At 32.1% G+C, this 19197-nt stretch overlaps 3 protein-coding genes and 2 long non-coding RNA genes across 5 annotated transcripts; 3 read left to right on the forward strand and 2 right to left on the reverse strand.

Annotated features, from left to right (window-relative positions):
* Nucleotides 1-581: 581 nt before the first annotated feature.
* Nucleotides 582-1469, reverse strand: LOC145333052 (uncharacterized). Its single transcript, XR_013884429.1, has 2 exons — nt 1312-1469; nt 582-1180 (listed from the first exon to the last, which is right to left on the reverse strand). It is a non-coding gene; the product is annotated as an uncharacterized LOC145333052 (long non-coding RNA).
* Nucleotides 1470-1542: 73 nt separating this feature from the next.
* On the reverse strand, nt 1543-6604 carry LOC145333051 (uncharacterized). Its single transcript, XR_013884428.1, has 3 exons — nt 6150-6604; nt 4309-4376; nt 1543-2730 (listed from the first exon to the last, which is right to left on the reverse strand). It is a non-coding gene; the product is annotated as an uncharacterized LOC145333051 (long non-coding RNA).
* A 919-nt stretch (nt 6605-7523) lies between these two features.
* Nucleotides 7524-9275, forward strand: LOC145333204 (uncharacterized). The gene is made up of 3 exons (XM_080178350.1): nt 7524-7980; nt 8393-8467; nt 8872-9275. The coding sequence occupies exons 1-3, from the start codon at nt 7908-7910 to the stop codon at nt 9273-9275; spliced, it is 552 nt and encodes a 183-aa protein (XP_080034476.1). The 5' UTR covers nt 7524-7907.
* A 2762-nt stretch (nt 9276-12037) lies between these two features.
* On the forward strand, nt 12038-13992 carry LOC145333576 (uncharacterized). The gene is made up of 2 exons (XM_080178736.1): nt 12038-12976; nt 13193-13992. Exon 2 carries the CDS (start codon nt 13194-13196, stop codon nt 13851-13853), a length of 660 nt encoding a protein of 219 aa, XP_080034862.1. The 5' UTR covers nt 12038-12976; nt 13193; the 3' UTR covers nt 13854-13992.
* On the forward strand, nt 13933-18884 carry LOC145333575 (uncharacterized). Its single transcript, XM_080178735.1, has 16 exons — nt 13933-14090; nt 14177-14226; nt 14353-14413; nt 14558-14673; nt 14883-15038; nt 15204-15323; nt 15445-15495; nt 15579-15643; nt 15762-15887; nt 16029-16221; nt 16337-16458; nt 16565-16671; nt 16800-16921; nt 17079-17262; nt 17407-17536; nt 17942-18884. Exons 9-16 carry the CDS (start codon nt 15762-15764, stop codon nt 18668-18670), a joined length of 1713 nt encoding a protein of 570 aa, XP_080034861.1. The 5' UTR covers nt 13933-14090; nt 14177-14226; nt 14353-14413; nt 14558-14673; nt 14883-15038; nt 15204-15323; nt 15445-15495; nt 15579-15643; the 3' UTR covers nt 18671-18884.
* Nucleotides 18885-19197: the final 313 nt, after the last annotated feature.

The following is a 19197-nucleotide window of genomic DNA, read 5'->3' on the forward strand; positions in this document are numbered from 1 at the left end:
ACAACCTATACTGAACATGAAACTATGGCATTATACCTGTATATTAAGAATAATATATGGTTTGGTATGTTGCGAGGCCCGGTTTTGGGTGAAAAACTTAAAAAACTGAAAATTATTGCCAACATTTTTTGCAAAAATATTTAGGAAATGACATAATTTTTTTTAAAACAACTATAAAATGGATAAAAAAAAGTTTTTAAAAAAACTAAAACCCCAGTTTCCTAATATATCATGTAATATTATGAATATAAATAGGTTAAGAAACTTCATTGTATCAATGTAACACTGAAAAAAAATATTTTTTCCATAGATGGTGAAAATTCAAAAGGCAAAATTCATGACGTTAAAATAATCCTGAACCTTCATGTTTCAAAGTTCATAATTCATCAACCAGTAGTTGAAAAGACAAAAACTCTTCGGTTTCATATGAGATAGGGTATATATTTTCAAAATAAATTATTAATTTTGAGGAATTCCAATGTTGATTTTTGGCGAAATGTCCGGCCTTAGACCGCTGTGGGACGGGCAGACATTTGGAATTATAGAGTAGCTTCGCTACTAAAAACATAACAATCATAAAAAAAACTTATTACATTATATGTAAAATTTATTCATTTTATGTAAAACTAAAGTATTAGGAACTTTATATTAACAATAAAAAACATACATAACAAGAATAAAACTACATAACAAAACATGGGGGTGGTCACCAATGCCGCTTTGCATCTAATATCTTTTGCATTTAAGTTGCTATAATGAAGTAAAACGCGGAACATTAAAGTAAAGGCGGATGAACTGAAGTTTAGTTTGGCTAAAAGGGAGTTTGCAAGAAATACACCGCTCAACTGTTGAATGACCGCCACAATTAAGAGCCAATATCCCAAATGTGAAGCTTTTAGCTTCATTAACAAAAACGTTGGATGACGAAAAGAAAAAGAAGTATCGGGTTTCATTATATATTCACAGTAGTTTTCTCCTATGTCTAGTCCCTATGGGGCCAATTTCCTAATCCTGCTGCGGGGCAACCATTAACATTTACCTAACCTAAATAACCTATCAAAAGCTACTGTGATATACAACAAAACCATCTACTTTGTTTTCTTTCCCTGATCCATAAATGTATAGGAATCTTCAAATGATATTTAATGTAGATGACAAATTTTTAAGTTTTCCAGTACTACTAAAAGAAATTTCAATATTAAATTATGTCCGGTAAAAACAATTTACAGTATTTGAAAAAAAAAATTTCCAATGGATAGGGAATTTTAAAAAATCATGTGGTATGACTTTATTGAAATATAAAAAGAGTACCTATGTATCTAAAAATAACAACAAAAAGTGAATAATCCTGGAATCTTATTATTCTCATTTTCAAATTTTTAATGAACTTGTTTTGAATATGTATGAAATTCATTTAAGTAATAAATATTCATCAGTTCTAAAAAAATAATAAGTAAGACGAATGGTTAACGGACCCAACATGTAAAATCCTCAGAATGAAAAACTCAAGGCATCAAACTTTTAAAGGGGGGGGGGGGGGGGCGAAAGTGACACTTTTTGAAACCAAAACTAAGAGTCAACAAAGGAACTCAACTAAAAAAAGGGTTACAGGTCTGAGATTTTGCATGGCAGTTGCTTTATAGGGGTACAATATGGAACTGTGAAGAAACGGCGGCGCAACCGCCGTAATTTTTGTTGCCTTTTCTCGGCGGTTTTCGGCGGTTGCGCCGCCGTTTCTTCACAGTTCCATATTGTACCCCTATAAAGCAACTGCCATGCAAAATGTCAGACCTGTACCTAACTCTTTTTTTTAGTTGAGTTCCTTTGACTTTTAGTTTTGGTTTCAAAAAGTGTCACTTCCGCCCCCCCCCCCCCCCTTTATTCAACGTTTCGAGGGCAAAACTGCCCTCATCATCAGGTACTAAACAAAAAAATAACAATTAAAATTTATCAAAATATGCATTTTAAAACAATTATTACTTAATATACCTATGTTTTATAGGCATTTTTACATATAAAAAAAAAAGAATTAAAATTCCCTATGGTTACACATTGATAACAAATAAAGTGAATAAATAGGATATATGTTTATACAAGGTTAATTAAATGCAAAGTAGGGCAGTTTAAATAACAAAATAGAATTAAATTTGAAATTAAATCTTACTTTTTTTCGTCCATGTACATTATTAACAAAACACAAATTGAACCTGGCAAATTTTTGATTGATTTTTTGTATATTTTTTGAAAGTTGGACGGTCAAATTAAACAAGTTATTAAATCATTTGCTCTAGAAAAAACTTCAGTATAGGTGCTGCTTTGCAGATCAAAAATAATAATTTTCACTTAATCTTTTTACCTACTTAAAATAAGATTTTTTCCTTGTTCTTACATTTATCTAGAAAGGTTAAGAAACTGAATATCACCCCTCCCCACTCCCCCCCCCCAAAAAAAAAAAACTATACAAAAAAAGAGGTTGCATTGCATTTGTCACATATTATGTATTAATGATGTCTATTTTCAATCAATATTTACAGCATGGTTAAAATCACTGAAAATATATTATACAAAAATTCATGATTTGTATATTTTTTTCAAGCGCCGCAAACCGGTGAAATTTTTTTTATTGTCTTTCAGCCAGGTAACTCCGTTCACGGCCATCCTGGTTTCACTAGCCTGAGATTAAGAGTAAGATCACTCTTCTCTATGCTTGCGGATGCATTTATCTGTGTCCTGAAAATAAGTATATACTTTAGTCAAATAAGGTCAGAAAATTCAAACTGCTTAATATCTGCTGGATTAGAACTAGTTTTCTGCCATACATAAAAAAAATCATGTTGTATAGCATTGTATCACAGACAATTTTTCCACAATTATTAAAATAAAAATCATGAAATTAATACTAGAATTCAATCCCCTCTGGCCCCTGGGGTTTAAAACTGGTTTTAATCTTATACTTTTTTCATTTGATATCCGTGGAAAGCTGTCTATAATACGATGCGATGAATAACTATGATCTTTGCATGAAAGTTACGCTTTTATCTGAAACCTTAGGCATAATTTTTTTAAGCAAAGCTTTTCTATAATTAGGGTCGGCCCCCAAAGACGTCCAAGCTTTTTTTTGGGTGGGGGGGGGGGGAGTTTAAAATGAAAAATTTGGGTGGCCGGTTATCTTTTTAAGTGGAACAGTTAGTTCATTTCGTTAATTTAGACATGTTATAATTGACCTATAAATTTCAAACTTTGTAAGGGAAATGTAGAAATCAATCGGTTCAGTTGTTATGTACCGAATTAATGTAATGTTTTAGTTTGTCAGTAAATATATACTGGATAGAGTTCCTGTTTTTTAGGAAAGCTTCAAATAAATCCGGGATGTTTTATACTTCTTCATATTGAGATTTAAGTCTTAAGGTGGTTTTAATAAAGTAACAGGATCGCAGCGATCGGCTCCCTAGCCTAAAACCTAACATAACCTAAAATAGTTGTTGCTGTTGGGGGGAGGGGGGGGGGGGGAGTACTCAAATTTTCAAAATTGAAAAGCAAATTTCTAAGAGGAGAACGCCAAGCGAAGCACTGAAACGGTAGGACTAACAGACATTTACACTTGTAAAATTTCAGAATAATCAGAATATAAAAGTATAAGAGTCGACGCAAAATTGTAAGTAATTTTTTTGAAAAACTGCATGATACAGGATAATGTTTATGGACATACTTACATTTTTAGGCCTTGATTATAGAGTTGCTCTGCTTATAATATTGTACTTTGTTGTCCCAGGAATTAATATACCAAAACTCAAATCAAATGGATAATCACATCACATAAAAATTTGTTGTTAAAAAAGTAGAAAAATAAACATGTTTAAAATGGACGTTCAGACATTCTGCACTGGTAATGATTATAGAGTTGCTACGCTTTATAAATCGTACCTAACCACTAGAAGAATCACCATGCAAAGTTTGAAATCGATAGGACAATTCTAACATACCTAAATTAACGAAAAAAGCTATCTATATCGGGTGGACGGACGTATATACGGACAGACGGACCTACCCTAATTATAGTAAAGCTTCGCTTTTAAAAATAGTATGTGTCAAATTCACTCCCCCACCTCAAGTGCCACTAGAAGCCTCCAGGGGGGCGTGGTCGCTAGTAAATAAAACATAATTGTTTAATTAAAAACATTAAGTTGTTCGTAACACAACTATTTTTCAACTGGGGGTTGTCAGTAGGTCTATCTGTCCCTAAAAGATTAGCAATAAAACAATTTTACTTCAATCTTGTCAAACTTGTTGATTTATAAATAAACTTACCAAGGAATGACTTATTTCTTTTACTGATCTGGTATCATTCTTGCTTATTAATTTGCAACACAGTACACCTAAAATAAATACAAAAAAAACTTTAAAATGAATGTTAACAACCCTTTCTAAATCAGTTGGGAGTTTGTTTGCCTGTATGTATTAAGAGATATTATGTTTGAAGCGCAAGTATCTAATAGTTCGAAAATTTGAAATGTCAAACTTTGCTGCACTGGGGGGGGGGGGGGGGGGCTGTTCGGGAAGAGTTATTGATGCATTGTATTATAGACTGCTTTCCGCGGATAATTAAAAATTAAGAAAATTAACTAGTTTTGTTAGTCTCGAGGAGCCGAAGGCATGGGCTTTCAAAAGTAATATTAATCTTATGAACTTTATTTAATTATACAAGGAAAATTGTCTGTAATACAATGCTATTTACCTATTTTTATTTTTTTTAGTATGGCTAAAGTGAGCTGGGTTGTAATCCATCGGATATTAATCGGTTTCAAAGCAATACTTGAAAATAGCTTAAATCCTTCGTATAACTAGTAACTGAATAGCAGAGCCAAATTGGTCCAGCGGTTCTTCTATAAGGGCGGTTAGGCGTTATCCTCTTAGAAATTTTTTTTTCAATTTTTTTCAAATTTCAACTCTCAGTTATGTGTCATACCCATATGTCGAAAGTCACTCAGTTATAGCCCTCTACATTTTATACACAGAAAATAGGATAGAAAAAACAAGGGGGGGGGGGGGCAGGCATTCAACGCCACCTCCCAGCTCATCCTTCAACCATTAGGGGTTGATATTACAGATAGAGGGTAGTAATAATTAATTAGATTTATTTGCTAAGAAGAAAGATCATTAAATAGTTACTTAATTTTTAAGTTTTAACCTTAATTCTATCCTATTATATAAAGTAAGCTTTTTTTTTGTCTGTGGAGAAGGATTTCGCTAACCGCTGAACCGATATGGTTCTCCTTTAGAGTGAAGCTTCTTATAGGTCCCAGGGTGGTCTTAGGCTATTTAATTTTTATAAAAAAAATCGTTGTAAGGTTTTAAGTTATTTTTTTGCACTTTCATGTCCCTTCTAATATCCCTAGATACTAGGGACGCAGCCGCTAGTATAATATAAAACACCAGTTTATGAAGAAATATTTTTGCGGATATAGTCCTTTTCATGGTAACGCCCCTTAAGGAGCGATTATTCGAATTTTCACAGTAGCTTTCCTCCTATTTCTAGCCTCTCGCGGGGGACTCTAACTTTGCGGGGCCAATTGCTTAAACTTGCGGGGCAATCACCTAACCAAATATAACCTAATCTAAAATAACCTATTAAAAGCAATTTTAAAAAGTCAACGAATCGCCCCTTAAGGTGCGATCTCACAATAGGGACTATATCCTTTTTAGATACTTTAATATATAGTAATTGTGCCGGTTATCCCGACCGGATATCCGGTAATTTGGCCGGATAACCGGATATTTGCCGGATATCCTGTGTTGGCCGGATATCCGGTATCCGGCCAAAAAAATATCCGGCCCAACCCTACTTAAAACTTTGGTACCAACATGTTTTTTAAAAACCAGGGAGGTAGGGGGACATAAAACAATAAATTATACTAGTACCAAAGTACGAAGTTTAATTCAAACACCAGAGAGGGAGGGGACATTGGGGTAGACTCTTAATTAAAAAGGTACCCAAAGTTTTATAAAAAATTGGGCTAAGAGAGACATAGAACTTAGTTTTACAGGTGCCCAAAGGACAATTCTAACATGCATATCAACGAAAAGAGCTAACCGTTAAGGCTACGTACAGTACAGACAGACCAATCCTTATTATAGAAAATATTAATTACCTAGCTATATACCAGGAAAAAGAACTGTGTTCCACTACATGCAGATTAGCGTTTATGAAAAAATATTAATCTGAAAGAAAAACAAGTCAAATATCAGACAATAATAATAAAGTAAAAGGATGTTTATTTGTTCGTACGGTTGTCTGTTTGTACCAAGGGATCTCGCTAACCGCTGAACCGATAGGGTTCTCCTTAACAGGGTAGCTTCTCAAAGGTCCCGGGAAGGTTTATATCTAGTTTTTGGGAGAAGAGAAAAACAAGACTTCCAACGCCCGAAAAAAAAATTTAAAACTTAAGTAAAATAATGGGTTTTGAGATTCATCTAGAGGCCTCTAGGGGCGTAGCCGCTAGTTACTAAATAAGGATAAAAGAATGGATATAAAAATAATTACGAGATTATATGGCAATAACATTAAGCACAGTAGCGTACTAAAAAATCACCGGCTAAAATTAAAAACACATGTCACCCTTCAATCATGTAATTATTTATTTGCCATATACCAAGTCAAAACCAAATGGTGTAAAACTGTAAATATTAATTTCACTAGAGTATTATTATTAATAAATGCAAAATTAATTTAAATTTCAATGGATTCTCCCAATAATTGAAAGCGGCATGCATATCAATTATGTAATAATTAGCTTTCCATTTTTTGTAGTTAATTTTGAAGATCAAAAATTCTATAATTTTAAAAACATTTAAAACTTTAGTCTTTCATCGTTTTTTTCCTGTGAGTAAGATTTCAAACAAAATCTACAAAACACTTACCCCCCCCCCCCCAAAATCAAAATGCCCCTCGGGACTCGGGGGCACTTTGCATTAGAGGGGGGGGGGGCATTTTAAACTCAAAAATACGCAACATGTTTATTTTCACTTTGTTATAAAAGCTAGCTTCGAATTGTGTATATTTATATATATAATAAAAATAAAGACCGTTTTTTACTGTAATGTTTTTAAATATACTAAAACAATATTTTATAAGCAAAGCTATCTCTTAAAAATAAAAACATAGATCATATCACATATTAAAAAAATTAGATCTTTACAATTAAAAAACCTCAGAACATATATTAGAAGAGTTATTATTGCTTTAAGAATTGTTCTGAGACTTTGTTGTCGGCGGAGTTTTGGAAGAAATGCATATAATTTTTTTATTCCGGATAATTACGAATTTATGTTGATTAAATTTTTTTTATAAAAAAAACACATAAGAATTATTTTTTTTACAAAAGTAATAGCATATATGAGGTCTCCATATAAAATTTCACAAACTTGTATGAACACTCCTTTGCATATTATTGCCTCTAGGGATATATATTCTTTTTTGCAGGAGATTTCCTAGGTCCTTTGTAATTACAGGTGGGCGAGAGATGGGCCAACTGTTACTGAAGTTACTTGGATACTAATTTGTTTAAAGCAAGGATTATGTTAAAAGTAGGCTTAACTGAAGGAATTTTTTTCCCAATCTTGCACTTAATATAAATCGGCGGGAAATGCCGTTTTTTAACGAAATGGGAGCCCTTTTTGCCCTATTTTTGAGATTATAATTATATGAATGAGATGATGTTATTCATATTGTTAAGGTTTGATAATCTGATGAGTAATTAAATTTTCTCGCGTACAGTCCCTTTTTTATTATCCCCCCTTTGACTTTCTCTTTCTTTTAAATGCGTATTTATATCGCGTAAGTATAATAAATTACATAATATTGATTTTAATTCGTGTTTATTCTTTATACTGTTAAAACATTATTCACAATGTCAAGAGTAAGACCATCGAATTTACTACGAAGATCAGCGAGAATAGAAGCACGTCGTGTTCAAGCCCAAGGTATAATATATTCATTATTTATTATTTAATTATAATATTTGCTTAATTTTCTGTTCTATTTTAATTGGATTCATTATATAGTAGTACTACAGCAATGAGCAAATATTTTGTTTTTGAACATATTACTATACAATACATTTTTTTGTCCCTGCGTTTTCTTAATTCAATTTTTAAGTAAATATTAATAGGGTCGAATCAAAATTAAATTTAATTATTAACACTTATTGTTTGACTTGAGAAATTAACGTCTGTAAAAACAAAATTAAATGTACTCAAAAGAAGCACAGCAATATCAAACAACAAAACATAAAGATTGATTAAAAACTAAAAAACTGTGTTAATATTTTTGGCGGATTTAAAATTCATTGTAAAGTATTTTTTTAAAATTCATTATTTGATTAAATTCATTAAGGACGTCCTGATGACGATGTTCGAGCTAATGACGACGTCCCACGGCCACTTCCAGTTCAACCTCTGCCACCAAGAGGTATAATATATTCATTATTATTTTAATGTAACCAAAAAATGGAAAAAATGGAATTTTTATACGTTCATCAAAAGAAAGTGAAAACCCAAATAACCTTGATTATATATTTATCTAAAAGCGTAAATACTCTAGAATACAATTTGCTATGGCTTTTCTAAAATTACAATGTAAAAAAGAAAAATAATGACAGAACTAAAATTTCTTCATTTATATAAGATATACTTATACTAAAGTAACAGGATGTCTGTTTGTCTGTGTTTGTACCGAAGGATATCGCTAACCGCTGAAACGATCGGGTTTTCCTTAATAGGGGAGATTCTTATAGGTCCCGGGAAGGTTTATAACTATAATTTTTAATATAATTATAATTTATTTAGTGTATAATTTTGATTTAATTTATTAAGGTGGTGCCAATAGACAGCGCCAGCGGTACCAGGGTCGGCAGCCATTGCCCATCTACATCCAGATGGGCAATGACTGCCAGATCAATGCCCCCGCCGATGTCAATGCCCAGCCACCCCGCCCTCAAACCCCACCCAACGACGATGATGTCCCCGCCCCCGCCCCCCGCCCCCGCCCTGACATCCAACCCCCCGCCGATAATCCACCTCCCGCTGATGATGTCCCCGCCAACGCCCCCCGCCCCCGCCCTGACATCCAACCCCCCGCCGATAATCCACCTCCACCACCACCACCACCTCAAGGACGTCATGGTCAGCGACATCATCAAGGCGTCCCTATCATCTGTCTGCATCTAGGGGCGCATAGTCAATGTAATAATAACAATATAACTGTTAATTTGCATTGATATTTACATTGTTACTATTATATTGACTATGCGTTCATTTTCCATATTTCATTTTTTCACATTCATAATCATTGATTTGTATATACTGTTCTAGTCTCTGTGTATTTGATATTTGAATTTCTTTAATTTTTTTTTTTACTTTTCATTCGGTATTTTCATTTTTTATTTCATAAATTCATTCTGTTGTAGTCATAATCTTAATCATAATCATAATCATAATCTTGTAGTCTATTTCATATTTCTTTTCTTTAATTGTTTTTAAATAAATGTTGTGTAATAATATATGAATGATATATTAATTATTTTGGATTTAATTTAAGCTACTCTTTTAACAGTTTGTAATGTATGTTCGTCTGATTTTTTACTACCTGACTAACTAAGACTTCTTATTCTGTGGATGTTGTATTCCTTGTTTATCAGAATGTAAGTACGTCCATTTCAAAACAGCCTAAATCAAAAGTGCGACCAACCAAAATCAGTTGGTTTAAGAAAACACCAACAAAGTCCAAGAAAAAGGATAAAAATCTAGAATCCAAATGGATAAGTCAATAGGAATCCATAAGTAGCGTATACATTTGTCAGAAAGTAAATAATATATTGCAAAAAACTAAAAATTTTTACGGCAAAGCGGTTTTAACTAAAGTAACAGGATGTGTGTTTGTTAATTTTTACGGCAAAGCGTTTTTAAAAATATACGTTATATTAATATATCCTTATACTAAAGTATAACTTTTAAAAAAGCAACATGGACGTACGGACTTTCTGGTAACGATTATAGAGATGCTGCGCTTTCCTAAGTCGTACCTAATTGTTATAGGAATCCATAAGTAGCGTATACATTTGTCAGAAAGTAAATAATATATTGCAAAAAACTAAAAATTTTTACGGCAAAGCGGTTTTAACTAAAGTAACAGGATGTGTGTTTGTTAATTTTTACGGCAAAGCGTTTTTAAAAATATACGTTATATTAATATATCCTTATACTAAAGTATAACTTTTAAAAAAGCAACATGGACGTACGGACTTTCTGGTAACGATTATAGAGATGCTGCGCTTTCCTAAGTCGTACCTAATTGTTATAGGAATCCATAAGTAGCGTATACATTTGTCAGAAAGTAAATAATATATTGCAAAAAACTAAAAATTTTTACGGCAAAGCGGTTTTAAAAATATACGTTATACAATTCTAACATACATTCTAACATATTCAAAAGTGCAATAATTATTGCAACAAAAAAGTATCATTATAAACAAGGATGACAATATCCATAAAAGCGAAGCTCTAAAACGGTACAACAGAAGAACATTACTCTTGTTGAGTGTCAAAACCGAATATACAAAATATAAATACACAAGTTTTGACAAAATAATAATTAAATGTTATGCAAAACTTCTTAAATACAGAATACTGTTTACGGACATACTGACATTTTTAGGACTTGATTATAGAGATTGCTTTGCTTAAAATACTGTACCTTATTGTAATAGGAATCAGTACTCCAATTTTGTGTATCATCATTGGGGATGTACATCAATTTATAGGTCATTGTCTTATCCCTTTAGGTCCCTGGTAAGTATATTTATTTAAAAAAAAAGTTAAAAAGTATAAAGTTATATATAATAATAATACTATATTTTACTTTTCATGGCTTGGAATTTATGGATGTAGTCATCCTTGTTTTTGCGTGTTTAACCCGTTAATTTTTACGGCAAAGCGTTTTTAAAAATCCTTATATACTAAAGTAACAGGATGTGTGTTTGTGTGTCTGATATAGGTTATTATAGGTTAATTATATGCTTAACCCTTGCAGATTAATCTTAAAACGGATAGCTTTTTTATGATTTATGATTTAAAAAATTTAAATTTAAAAAAGAAAGAACTAAAAATCTTGGGGGAGGGAAGAATATCATTATCTATTATATATATCGTCGTCAAGTCAACCCTTTTTTTTTGGGGGGGGGGGCCTTTATGACCTGTCACCAGAATCATATTAAAAGGAAGCCGGCGAAGGGAATGTGGAGGAAAGGGTCAACTTAGTAAGAAATATGAGATGAGATCTTATTATTGTTTTCCCCGCGGGCCGCCCGCCTATATTTATAAATTATGGCTTTCTTACAATATTATTACTTACTAATTTACTTATTATCCTATAGACCCGTAGCGAAGCTTTTCTATAACTAGGATCGGTTTACAATATTATTACTTACTAATTTACTATTATCCTATAGACCCGTAGCGAAGCTTTTCTATAACTAGGATCGGTTTTATGGATCTACGGAAAATTCTGGTAATGATTATAGAGTTGCTTTCTAAATGTAATAAAAATAAAATAGATAGACTCTACGAACAGTGATGAAATGTGGGTGGGTGGAGACTGGAGTTAAAATTACCGCCCGCCGCTACAACTCCACCCATTTAAACACCATAAAAATTTGTTTGGTTTGTAGACAGACACTGAAACTCCTCCCATTGAAAATAAAACCATTTTCACCGTCCTTATAACGTAATTAACTTTTTTTAAAACTCCGCCCATTGAACGTAATGTAATTAATATATATCTTTTTTTAGTTTAGTTTCATTTCGAATCAAAAGGTAACTGATCAAAACCATGGACGGGAGCAGACATGAGGCTGTCAGATCCCTCGGTTTACTCAAAGGAAAAGACAACATCAGATCTGCTGTTGATATGTTGGACACACCAGATAAATTCAGGTAATATTTTATTTTTATTTATTATTAAATTTTAAATTTTCACTGTCATTCATATTTTCTATTCATTCTTGCTATACTACATATTATCTATATTAGTGTGAAATTGTTAGAACTTAGAAATAATATACCGGGTCATTCAAGAGAAATGATTTATTTGTAAACTTAATTATGCATATGCGTTGAAAAATGTGAGAAAAACATTTTAGGACATAATTTGTTGAAATAATCAATTTTTAATACTTTCAAAAAATACTTTAAAAGTCAATTAAAAGCAAAGCTTTTCTTCTAAATTTATATTTCATCGTATTTTCACAGTTGCTTTAGAAAGGTTATTTTGGGTTAGGTTTGCCTTCACATGACCCGTTTGTTTTAAATAAAAGGGGACAAGTGAGTAAGGGATAATAACATTTATAGGAATACTACGAATTTATATATTGTTGAAACATTCTGAACTTTTATTAACCTTACAAAATATATTTCCATAAATAAAGTTAAGTTTAACTTGTTTAACTTAAGAAATCAGATGGACAGACATACGAACGTTACACATAGAGTAAAAATAAGTAATATACTTACATACATTTTATTTTTAAGACTTGATTATAGAGTTACTTTTCTTAGCTAATTATAAATATATTAAAAAACTAGAGCTTATGACGATTCAAAGGATATGCATAGAGTTACTTTTCTTAGCTAATTATAAATATATTAAAAAACTAGAGCTTATGACGTTTCTAAGGATATGCATACCATTTTTCTACTATTAACACAAGCCGCGCAATTTGAATTTTAAAAAGGTACTTTTTAACAACCTGGAATTTGGAAAGTTGGAATATACTTACATTTTAAGACTTGATTATAGACTTAGCTAATAATATTATAAATGTAGTATAATTAAATTATTTTATTTTAGTTCCACAGCCACTGATATACCTTCGGCTTCAACTTCAGGAAGTACAACTAATAAGCGGAAGAAAGGCCAGCCAAGGTAAATACTAGGAGCCGAGGGATCTCGCTAACCTCTGAACCGATATTGTTCTCCTTCACAATTAAGCTTCTTATAGGTCCTGGGAAGGTTTTTTTAAACTATTTTTGGGGAGGTTTTCCCAAGAAAAATATTTCTTTACTCTTTAGAAAATCAGATTTAAAATATTCCCCCTCCTATACAATAACTATTATTAAAATTGAAGCTATTTTATTTCAGTATGGATGTGTCTGTCCTGTCAGGTGTCGAAGAACTTGATTACCAGGTCCATTACCAAGGTACTGCTAGTGATAATAATGAATATGATTATCACTTAACTAAGCGGTATAGGCATGATAGTTCCCTGGGCCTCAGACTTGAAGAAACAGATGTATATCAACCACCTGATCTACCTGAAATACCCCTCGCCGCCCAACAGACGACTATGCCCATTCCAATTACCCCTACGGCCACAGGTATTGATACTTTTCTGTATCCAGATCATAGTACACCGCTACATTGTTCATCATCATCGTCGTCGGGGTGTTCTCCTCCTCCCAAGGGCAAGGGCAAGGGCAAGGGCAAGGGCAAGAATAAACAAACCTTACCCCCAATTGACGAAGGCCAGCCAACAGACAGTACTGAAAAAAATAAAAGGAAACCCTCTGCTAAGAAGGCAAAACCAACAGCTGAACAGTTACAGATCATCAAGCAGTATTTACAGGAAAGTTCATTAAGTGCAGAGGAAAATAAAGGTGCAGGAAGGCCACCTGGCCGGCCTAACAACACCACTATATTGCGCATAGTCCAGAAGAAAAAAGGCAAGAAATTAAATGGAGAAGAAAAAATTAAAATGAAAGGTAGGAGTTTAATTGTTCTGGCCAATGAGAGTTTATTATGAATTATTGGAGCAATTACAATAATGAATAAAGCAAGACTTTTTGTAAATATTACAAATTGGAAGAATCTATTAAATTAAAGTTATCGCAAATATACTTTTATATATATATTTTTATTTTCTTTTATATTCAGACATTCCCGAACAGGAAAAGAAATGCTTCAGGTGGAGATACAACAATGAACAGTTGGTATGGGATGAAAAAGTATCACACATTATAAACACACAGTTCATTAGAAAGTAAGTCAATTTTTTATAATTTTTGTCAAAATCAAAAATTAAAAATATACATCCTGACTGACTCTGATACATTTTTTTTATTTCAGTTACTTCGAAAAAGTGAAAGAGGACGGACAGAATTATCTGAAATGTCTACGTAAGTATTATTGACACAATATTTGAGTTCAGATAAATAAAGTGTTGTGTAGAATTTTTTAAGTTTTAACTTTAGAATAAATTATGAAAAGTATAATTTATTAATCCATATGTATTTTACTTACAGATTGTCCTAAGTGGAAAACCCGCTTTGATGAAGGCTTGGATGATGACAGCAATGTCATCAGGTAAACAGTTATATAAGTTTTTAACATTTACATACATATACACATAATTGAGAACATTAGATAATATACAAAAGTGTTTAACATACATAATTAGATAGTATACAAATATACACAAATCTTTAATTTAATCTTTTTTTATTGTAGTTGCTGCGTGAAGCATTGGTATAAATACCATCCAAACATTGAGAAAGCCTGCAAGAATGCTGTCAAGGCCTACACCAGCGAGAGAGACTACAAGAAGTATTTTGATACCGATAAACGTAAGTGGTACACATATATATTACATGTAATATATCGTATAAATAGATTAGAGAGTTCAACGATTGATGAAAAGCTATCGCAAACACACATATTTGTTGTATAATTGTATTATATAATATGCCTCCGTAATCAATATGATAAATAAATTAGAGAGTTCAACGATTGATGAAAAGCTATCGCAAACAGTAATATTTCTATTTTCATTCAGGCAACGAGCTAGAGACCAAGGATATCTGCATCAGCGGTATAACTGCCCTTGATTGTATCCATGCATATATACACAAACTCACCAATGGCCGTATATCATTGAAGCAGCTCAAAGATCCCTACCTATTTGTTTGGGATCATTTAATTGCTAAGAAAGGTAAGTATGAAAAGACTAAATAAATTTTAATTAAATTAACTTTTAAGCTGCTAAAAAAAATTTATAATTTGATTTTTATATTACAGTATAAAAAACTAATTCTATTTTAATTAAATTAACTTTTAAGCTGCTAAAAAAATGTTTGTAATTTTATTTTATTTTAAGTCGGGCTCCTTGAAGGCGGAAACAAACAACTAGCCCCCACAGACGAACAATTAAAGCTCTGGGTGACCAACTGTTATAAAAATTTTGTCGATATCTTGAAAAATGAGTTGAAAGATACAGGTAAAATCTTAATCAGAAATTTATGTGTTAAGAACGGGGGGTAGGGGGGGGGGGAGTTAGTAACCATTGACATTTGAATTTTTATTTATAAAACTTAATAATTTGATTATTTTATTTTTAGCTATCCACCTAAGCATAGATTTTGGGATAGTATTCGTAGATTTTCTTGCAGGTATACATTCATTTATTTTAAATATTATAATATTATATAATATATACAAATAACATGAACTTACAATTTTATTTTATTTTCAGTTACAGCAACGTTTTTGGACAAGAACACCAATGAACCAAGAGAAGTTTTATTAAGCTGTGAAGAGGTAAAGAGTTTATCCTTATTATTATTATCATTTCATTCAAATAATTTAAAGTTCATATTGCAATTATAAATATTAAATTTAAATTATAAGCATAAATATAATTTTTTGAATATTTTAGATGCCAGAGCCTGATTGCACTGGCGTGTCCATCGTGAGAGCTGTTGACAAAATTCTGGCCGCTTTCAACCTTACCCACAAGCAGTTATTGTCATGCACTACAGATAGTGCAAAGAATTGTATCAAGGTTAGTTTAACTTAACTTTAATCTTTAACTTTCAAATTCACCCAATTTTTATCAAAGTTTAATATTTTAAATTTATTTAAAAAGTAGTATTTATAAAACTAATAATAATCAACAATTTTTAATTTTTATTTTTTTTATTAGTTCATGGAACTGCTGAACAAGGAGCATGGATTGTCCAGAGACGAATTGGAATTCCTGGTAAAAAATGGTGCTCTCTTGTCAAGTTTGGACGAGTCAGGAGACGAAGATAATACTAGTGCTGAGTCTGAGCAAGAAGAAGATGTTCTATCATTCTACAAGAACACTTTTGAAGCTGCCAAAGAAAGAACTGATGGTAAGATTATGATATTGACATGTCACATTGTCATCACATTTAAAACAAAAAATTTTAATTATTGATATATTAATTACAATTTATATTTCAATAATATGTCTTTTTGTTATGTCAGGTATTGAAGCCGCAAGAAAAGTTGCACTTCAAAGTGCAAGAAACCATGGAGTTATGGTTGAACTTCCCTGTTTGAACCATCAGTCGGATCTGGCTGTTGAAGATTCCTTGGAAAAGACAAAGGTAATGTAATAACTATTTGTTTGTATTTGCCTTTATTAATAGTTATTAATAGTAATGGTTTTGAAAATAGTAAGGGTTTTGAAGGGTTGATTGATTTTGTATTTAGGAAAACGTGGATTACAGAGATACGCTGAAATATGTGACAACATTAAATGGGAAACTGCGCAATAATAAGCGCTTAAGAAAGATCTACAAACGATTCAAACAACGAATGTAAGTGTTATTTTTTAACCAATGAGAAGCCAGTTTCAACAATTATTTTTTTTTTAAATTCAAAGAAAACATTTACAATTAACCAATGAGAAGCCATTATTAACTTTTAAAATATATCTTTTTTTTAGACTAGTGAAGCCATGTGATACAAGATGGAGTTCCATTGTGAACATGTTGATCCGTTTCTTCGAACTCTTGGAGAATGAGGACTTGCTGAAAGCTGTAAAACAATCACTGATTGATCAAAAAGGTATACATATATTACTCACAATACACATTTGTAATTTTTTATTTGGTTTGGTAACACAAAAATATAAATAGACAATAGTTGAGTTGAAGTATTTTTTTTTATGTGGTGATACAAATTTGTAATACTATTTCTTTTCAAGTATTTTTTTTATGTTTAGTCAATATTACATGGCCTACTCAAGAACAGATTGGTCTGTTAGCAGATATCAAAGCTGTCCTGGTGAAAATTGATGGTCCAATCACTAAATCTGCACAATCCCTGGAAGCAACCGTACCTAGCATGTTTGCTAATCTAGAAACTGTTCTTTCAAATCTGGCTAAACTGGGTAAAGAGAATAACAGGTTGGTTTTTAATTTTTTTAGTTGCAAAAAATGCGCCATACTAAAGATATAACAAATAAAATGTAGAAAAGTATTATAGGGAGGGGAGGAATATAAAAAAAAACATATAAAAAAAGCTATTTTATTTTATTTATATTTTTGCAGGTTTGCTGTCACAATGTATGACAAACTGAAAGGACGTGTAACAAAAATGCTGAATTCTCAAGGTTGGAAAGCGCTGTTGTTTCTGCACCCCTACAGCAAGACGTACCTGGAGATGATCGTAGGCGACGGCGTAAGTTTTAGGCTTTCTTAAAATGAGATATTTAATGGATTTTCATTTTATCATTTTTGATTTTCTATGATAAGGAATAAGAATAAAAAACATATCAAATAGCTACAAATAATTTTCATTTTATCATTTTTGATTTTCTATGATAAGGAATAAGAATAAAAAACATATCAAATAGCTACAAATAATCGTCATCCTACAACAGATATTATATCAAAATTTAAAAGAATATATGACGTCAGAAAAAAAATAAAAAGTAACCAATGAGAAGCAGGCATTTACTTCTGGCGGCTGCCGCTAAAAGTGAACACTAATACTAGGTAACAGGTTCGAAATTGAGACTAAGTTTTATAAGCTTTCTTAAAATCATGAGATAGATATTAAAATTTAAAGAATAAATTTTTACAGGAAAAGAAAATGCCCAGCCAGCTAGTTGATGAGAAATTTGCCAAAGAGATCCTGGATGATGGCTATGAATTGTCCAAGTTAATCGGCGAGCGCGTTATTCGTATCCAGTTGGCTAAATGTAGCGAGACCGAGGACGAGGACGAGACTGACCAGGAGAATGGAGGAGATACTACCAGCATCGAGGACGAGGAGGAGGAGGAGGCTCCAAGCAGTGCTGCAACAACAAACAATGACGAAGATTCAGAACCCGATGTTTTCGCTGTTTTTTTTGAGGAAAAAAAGCAAAAATATCAAGAAGAACAACAAAATAAGAAGATAAAACCAAAGAAGAAGAAAAGCAAAGAAGAACAAGTCAAACTTCTGAGGACAGCCATGTACACAGGTCTGGAGAAATGGCGCAATCAAAACGCCACAAACCTTGTCGATTTCTACAGAAAATCCACCAAAGGAGATAAGAAGAAAGGTTCAAGATCCGCAACCATGGATCTAATCCATGGTACTGTGAAAAACTTATTGGAAGAGGACCAGTATCCAGCCGAAATCAGGGAGCTATTGGGGAACCTTATCCTTCTGCCGGTCAGCAATTCGAGAGTGGAAAGAATATTTTCCCATCTCAAATTGCTTTTCAGCAAAAGGAGGTATAACCTCAAGGCCCAAATGGTTAAGGAACTGATGTTCCTCGGATACAATAACCTTGTTCCCAAATCAAACGTCAAAGATTTTTTGTAAGCTGCTAAGCCATGAGCCGTTTGCTTTGAGATCAATCATTCTTCTTGTACATATTTTATTTTTAATACATCTATATTGTTTAACTTTAATAATATTATCAATAAATTATGAAGAAATAAAATTGAAAATAAACGTATAATTAAAGAATCATAATGGCAATGCATTTCTATTTTCAATTGTGTATGAATATTATGAAATAAACTTATTTAGTACAGCTAATTTCTTATTTATTTATCCATAATAAAAATTCTTTCTTATATAGTGATAAGCGTGACCGCGATGGCGCGTCAACTCGCGGTTGCGATGGTTATAGCTTTCCCCGCACTCGTTTCTCCGTCGTCTTTCACTCGGTACGGGCTCTCCCTCGTCCGACGAATTCCTCTCTTTCCATAAATTTTGTTGTTATATAGGGGTTCTAACGACGCGCTTGCGTTATGTGAAAAAACAAGTAAAAAAACGGGCAAAAGTATAATATTTTTGGGAATTATTTATCAAAAAACAATTAATGCTTTACTAATATGCATTTT

The sequence above is a fragment of the Acartia tonsa genome, chromosome 12, assembly GCF_053477335.1.
Source record: "Acartia tonsa isolate MP-2025a chromosome 12, ASM5347733v1, whole genome shotgun sequence".
Classification (NCBI taxonomy): domain Eukaryota; kingdom Metazoa; phylum Arthropoda; class Copepoda; order Calanoida; family Acartiidae; genus Acartia; species Acartia tonsa.

Excerpts from the sequence above, each read along its gene's own strand:
- LOC145333204 (XM_080178350.1), top strand. The coding sequence starts at position 7,908 with ATGTCAAGAGTAAGACCATCGAATTTACTACGAAGATCAGCGAGAATA. Across the intron at positions 7,981-8,392 it reads ACGTCGTGTTCAAGCCCAAG|GACGTCCTGATGACGATGTT; the intron begins GTATAATATATT and ends AAATTCATTAAG. Across the intron at positions 8,468-8,871 it reads TCAACCTCTGCCACCAAGAG|GTGGTGCCAATAGACAGCGC; the intron begins GTATAATATATT and ends TAATTTATTAAG.
- LOC145333576 (XM_080178736.1), top strand. The coding sequence starts at position 13,194 with ATGGATGTGTCTGTCCTGTCAGGTGTCGAAGAACTTGATTACCAGGTC.
- LOC145333575 (XM_080178735.1), top strand. The coding sequence starts at position 15,762 with ATGCCAGAGCCTGATTGCACTGGCGTGTCCATCGTGAGAGCTGTTGAC. Across the intron at positions 15,888-16,028 it reads GTGCAAAGAATTGTATCAAG|TTCATGGAACTGCTGAACAA; the intron begins GTTAGTTTAACT and ends TTTTTTTATTAG. Across the intron at positions 17,537-17,941 it reads AGATGATCGTAGGCGACGGC|GAAAAGAAAATGCCCAGCCA; the intron begins GTAAGTTTTAGG and ends AAATTTTTACAG.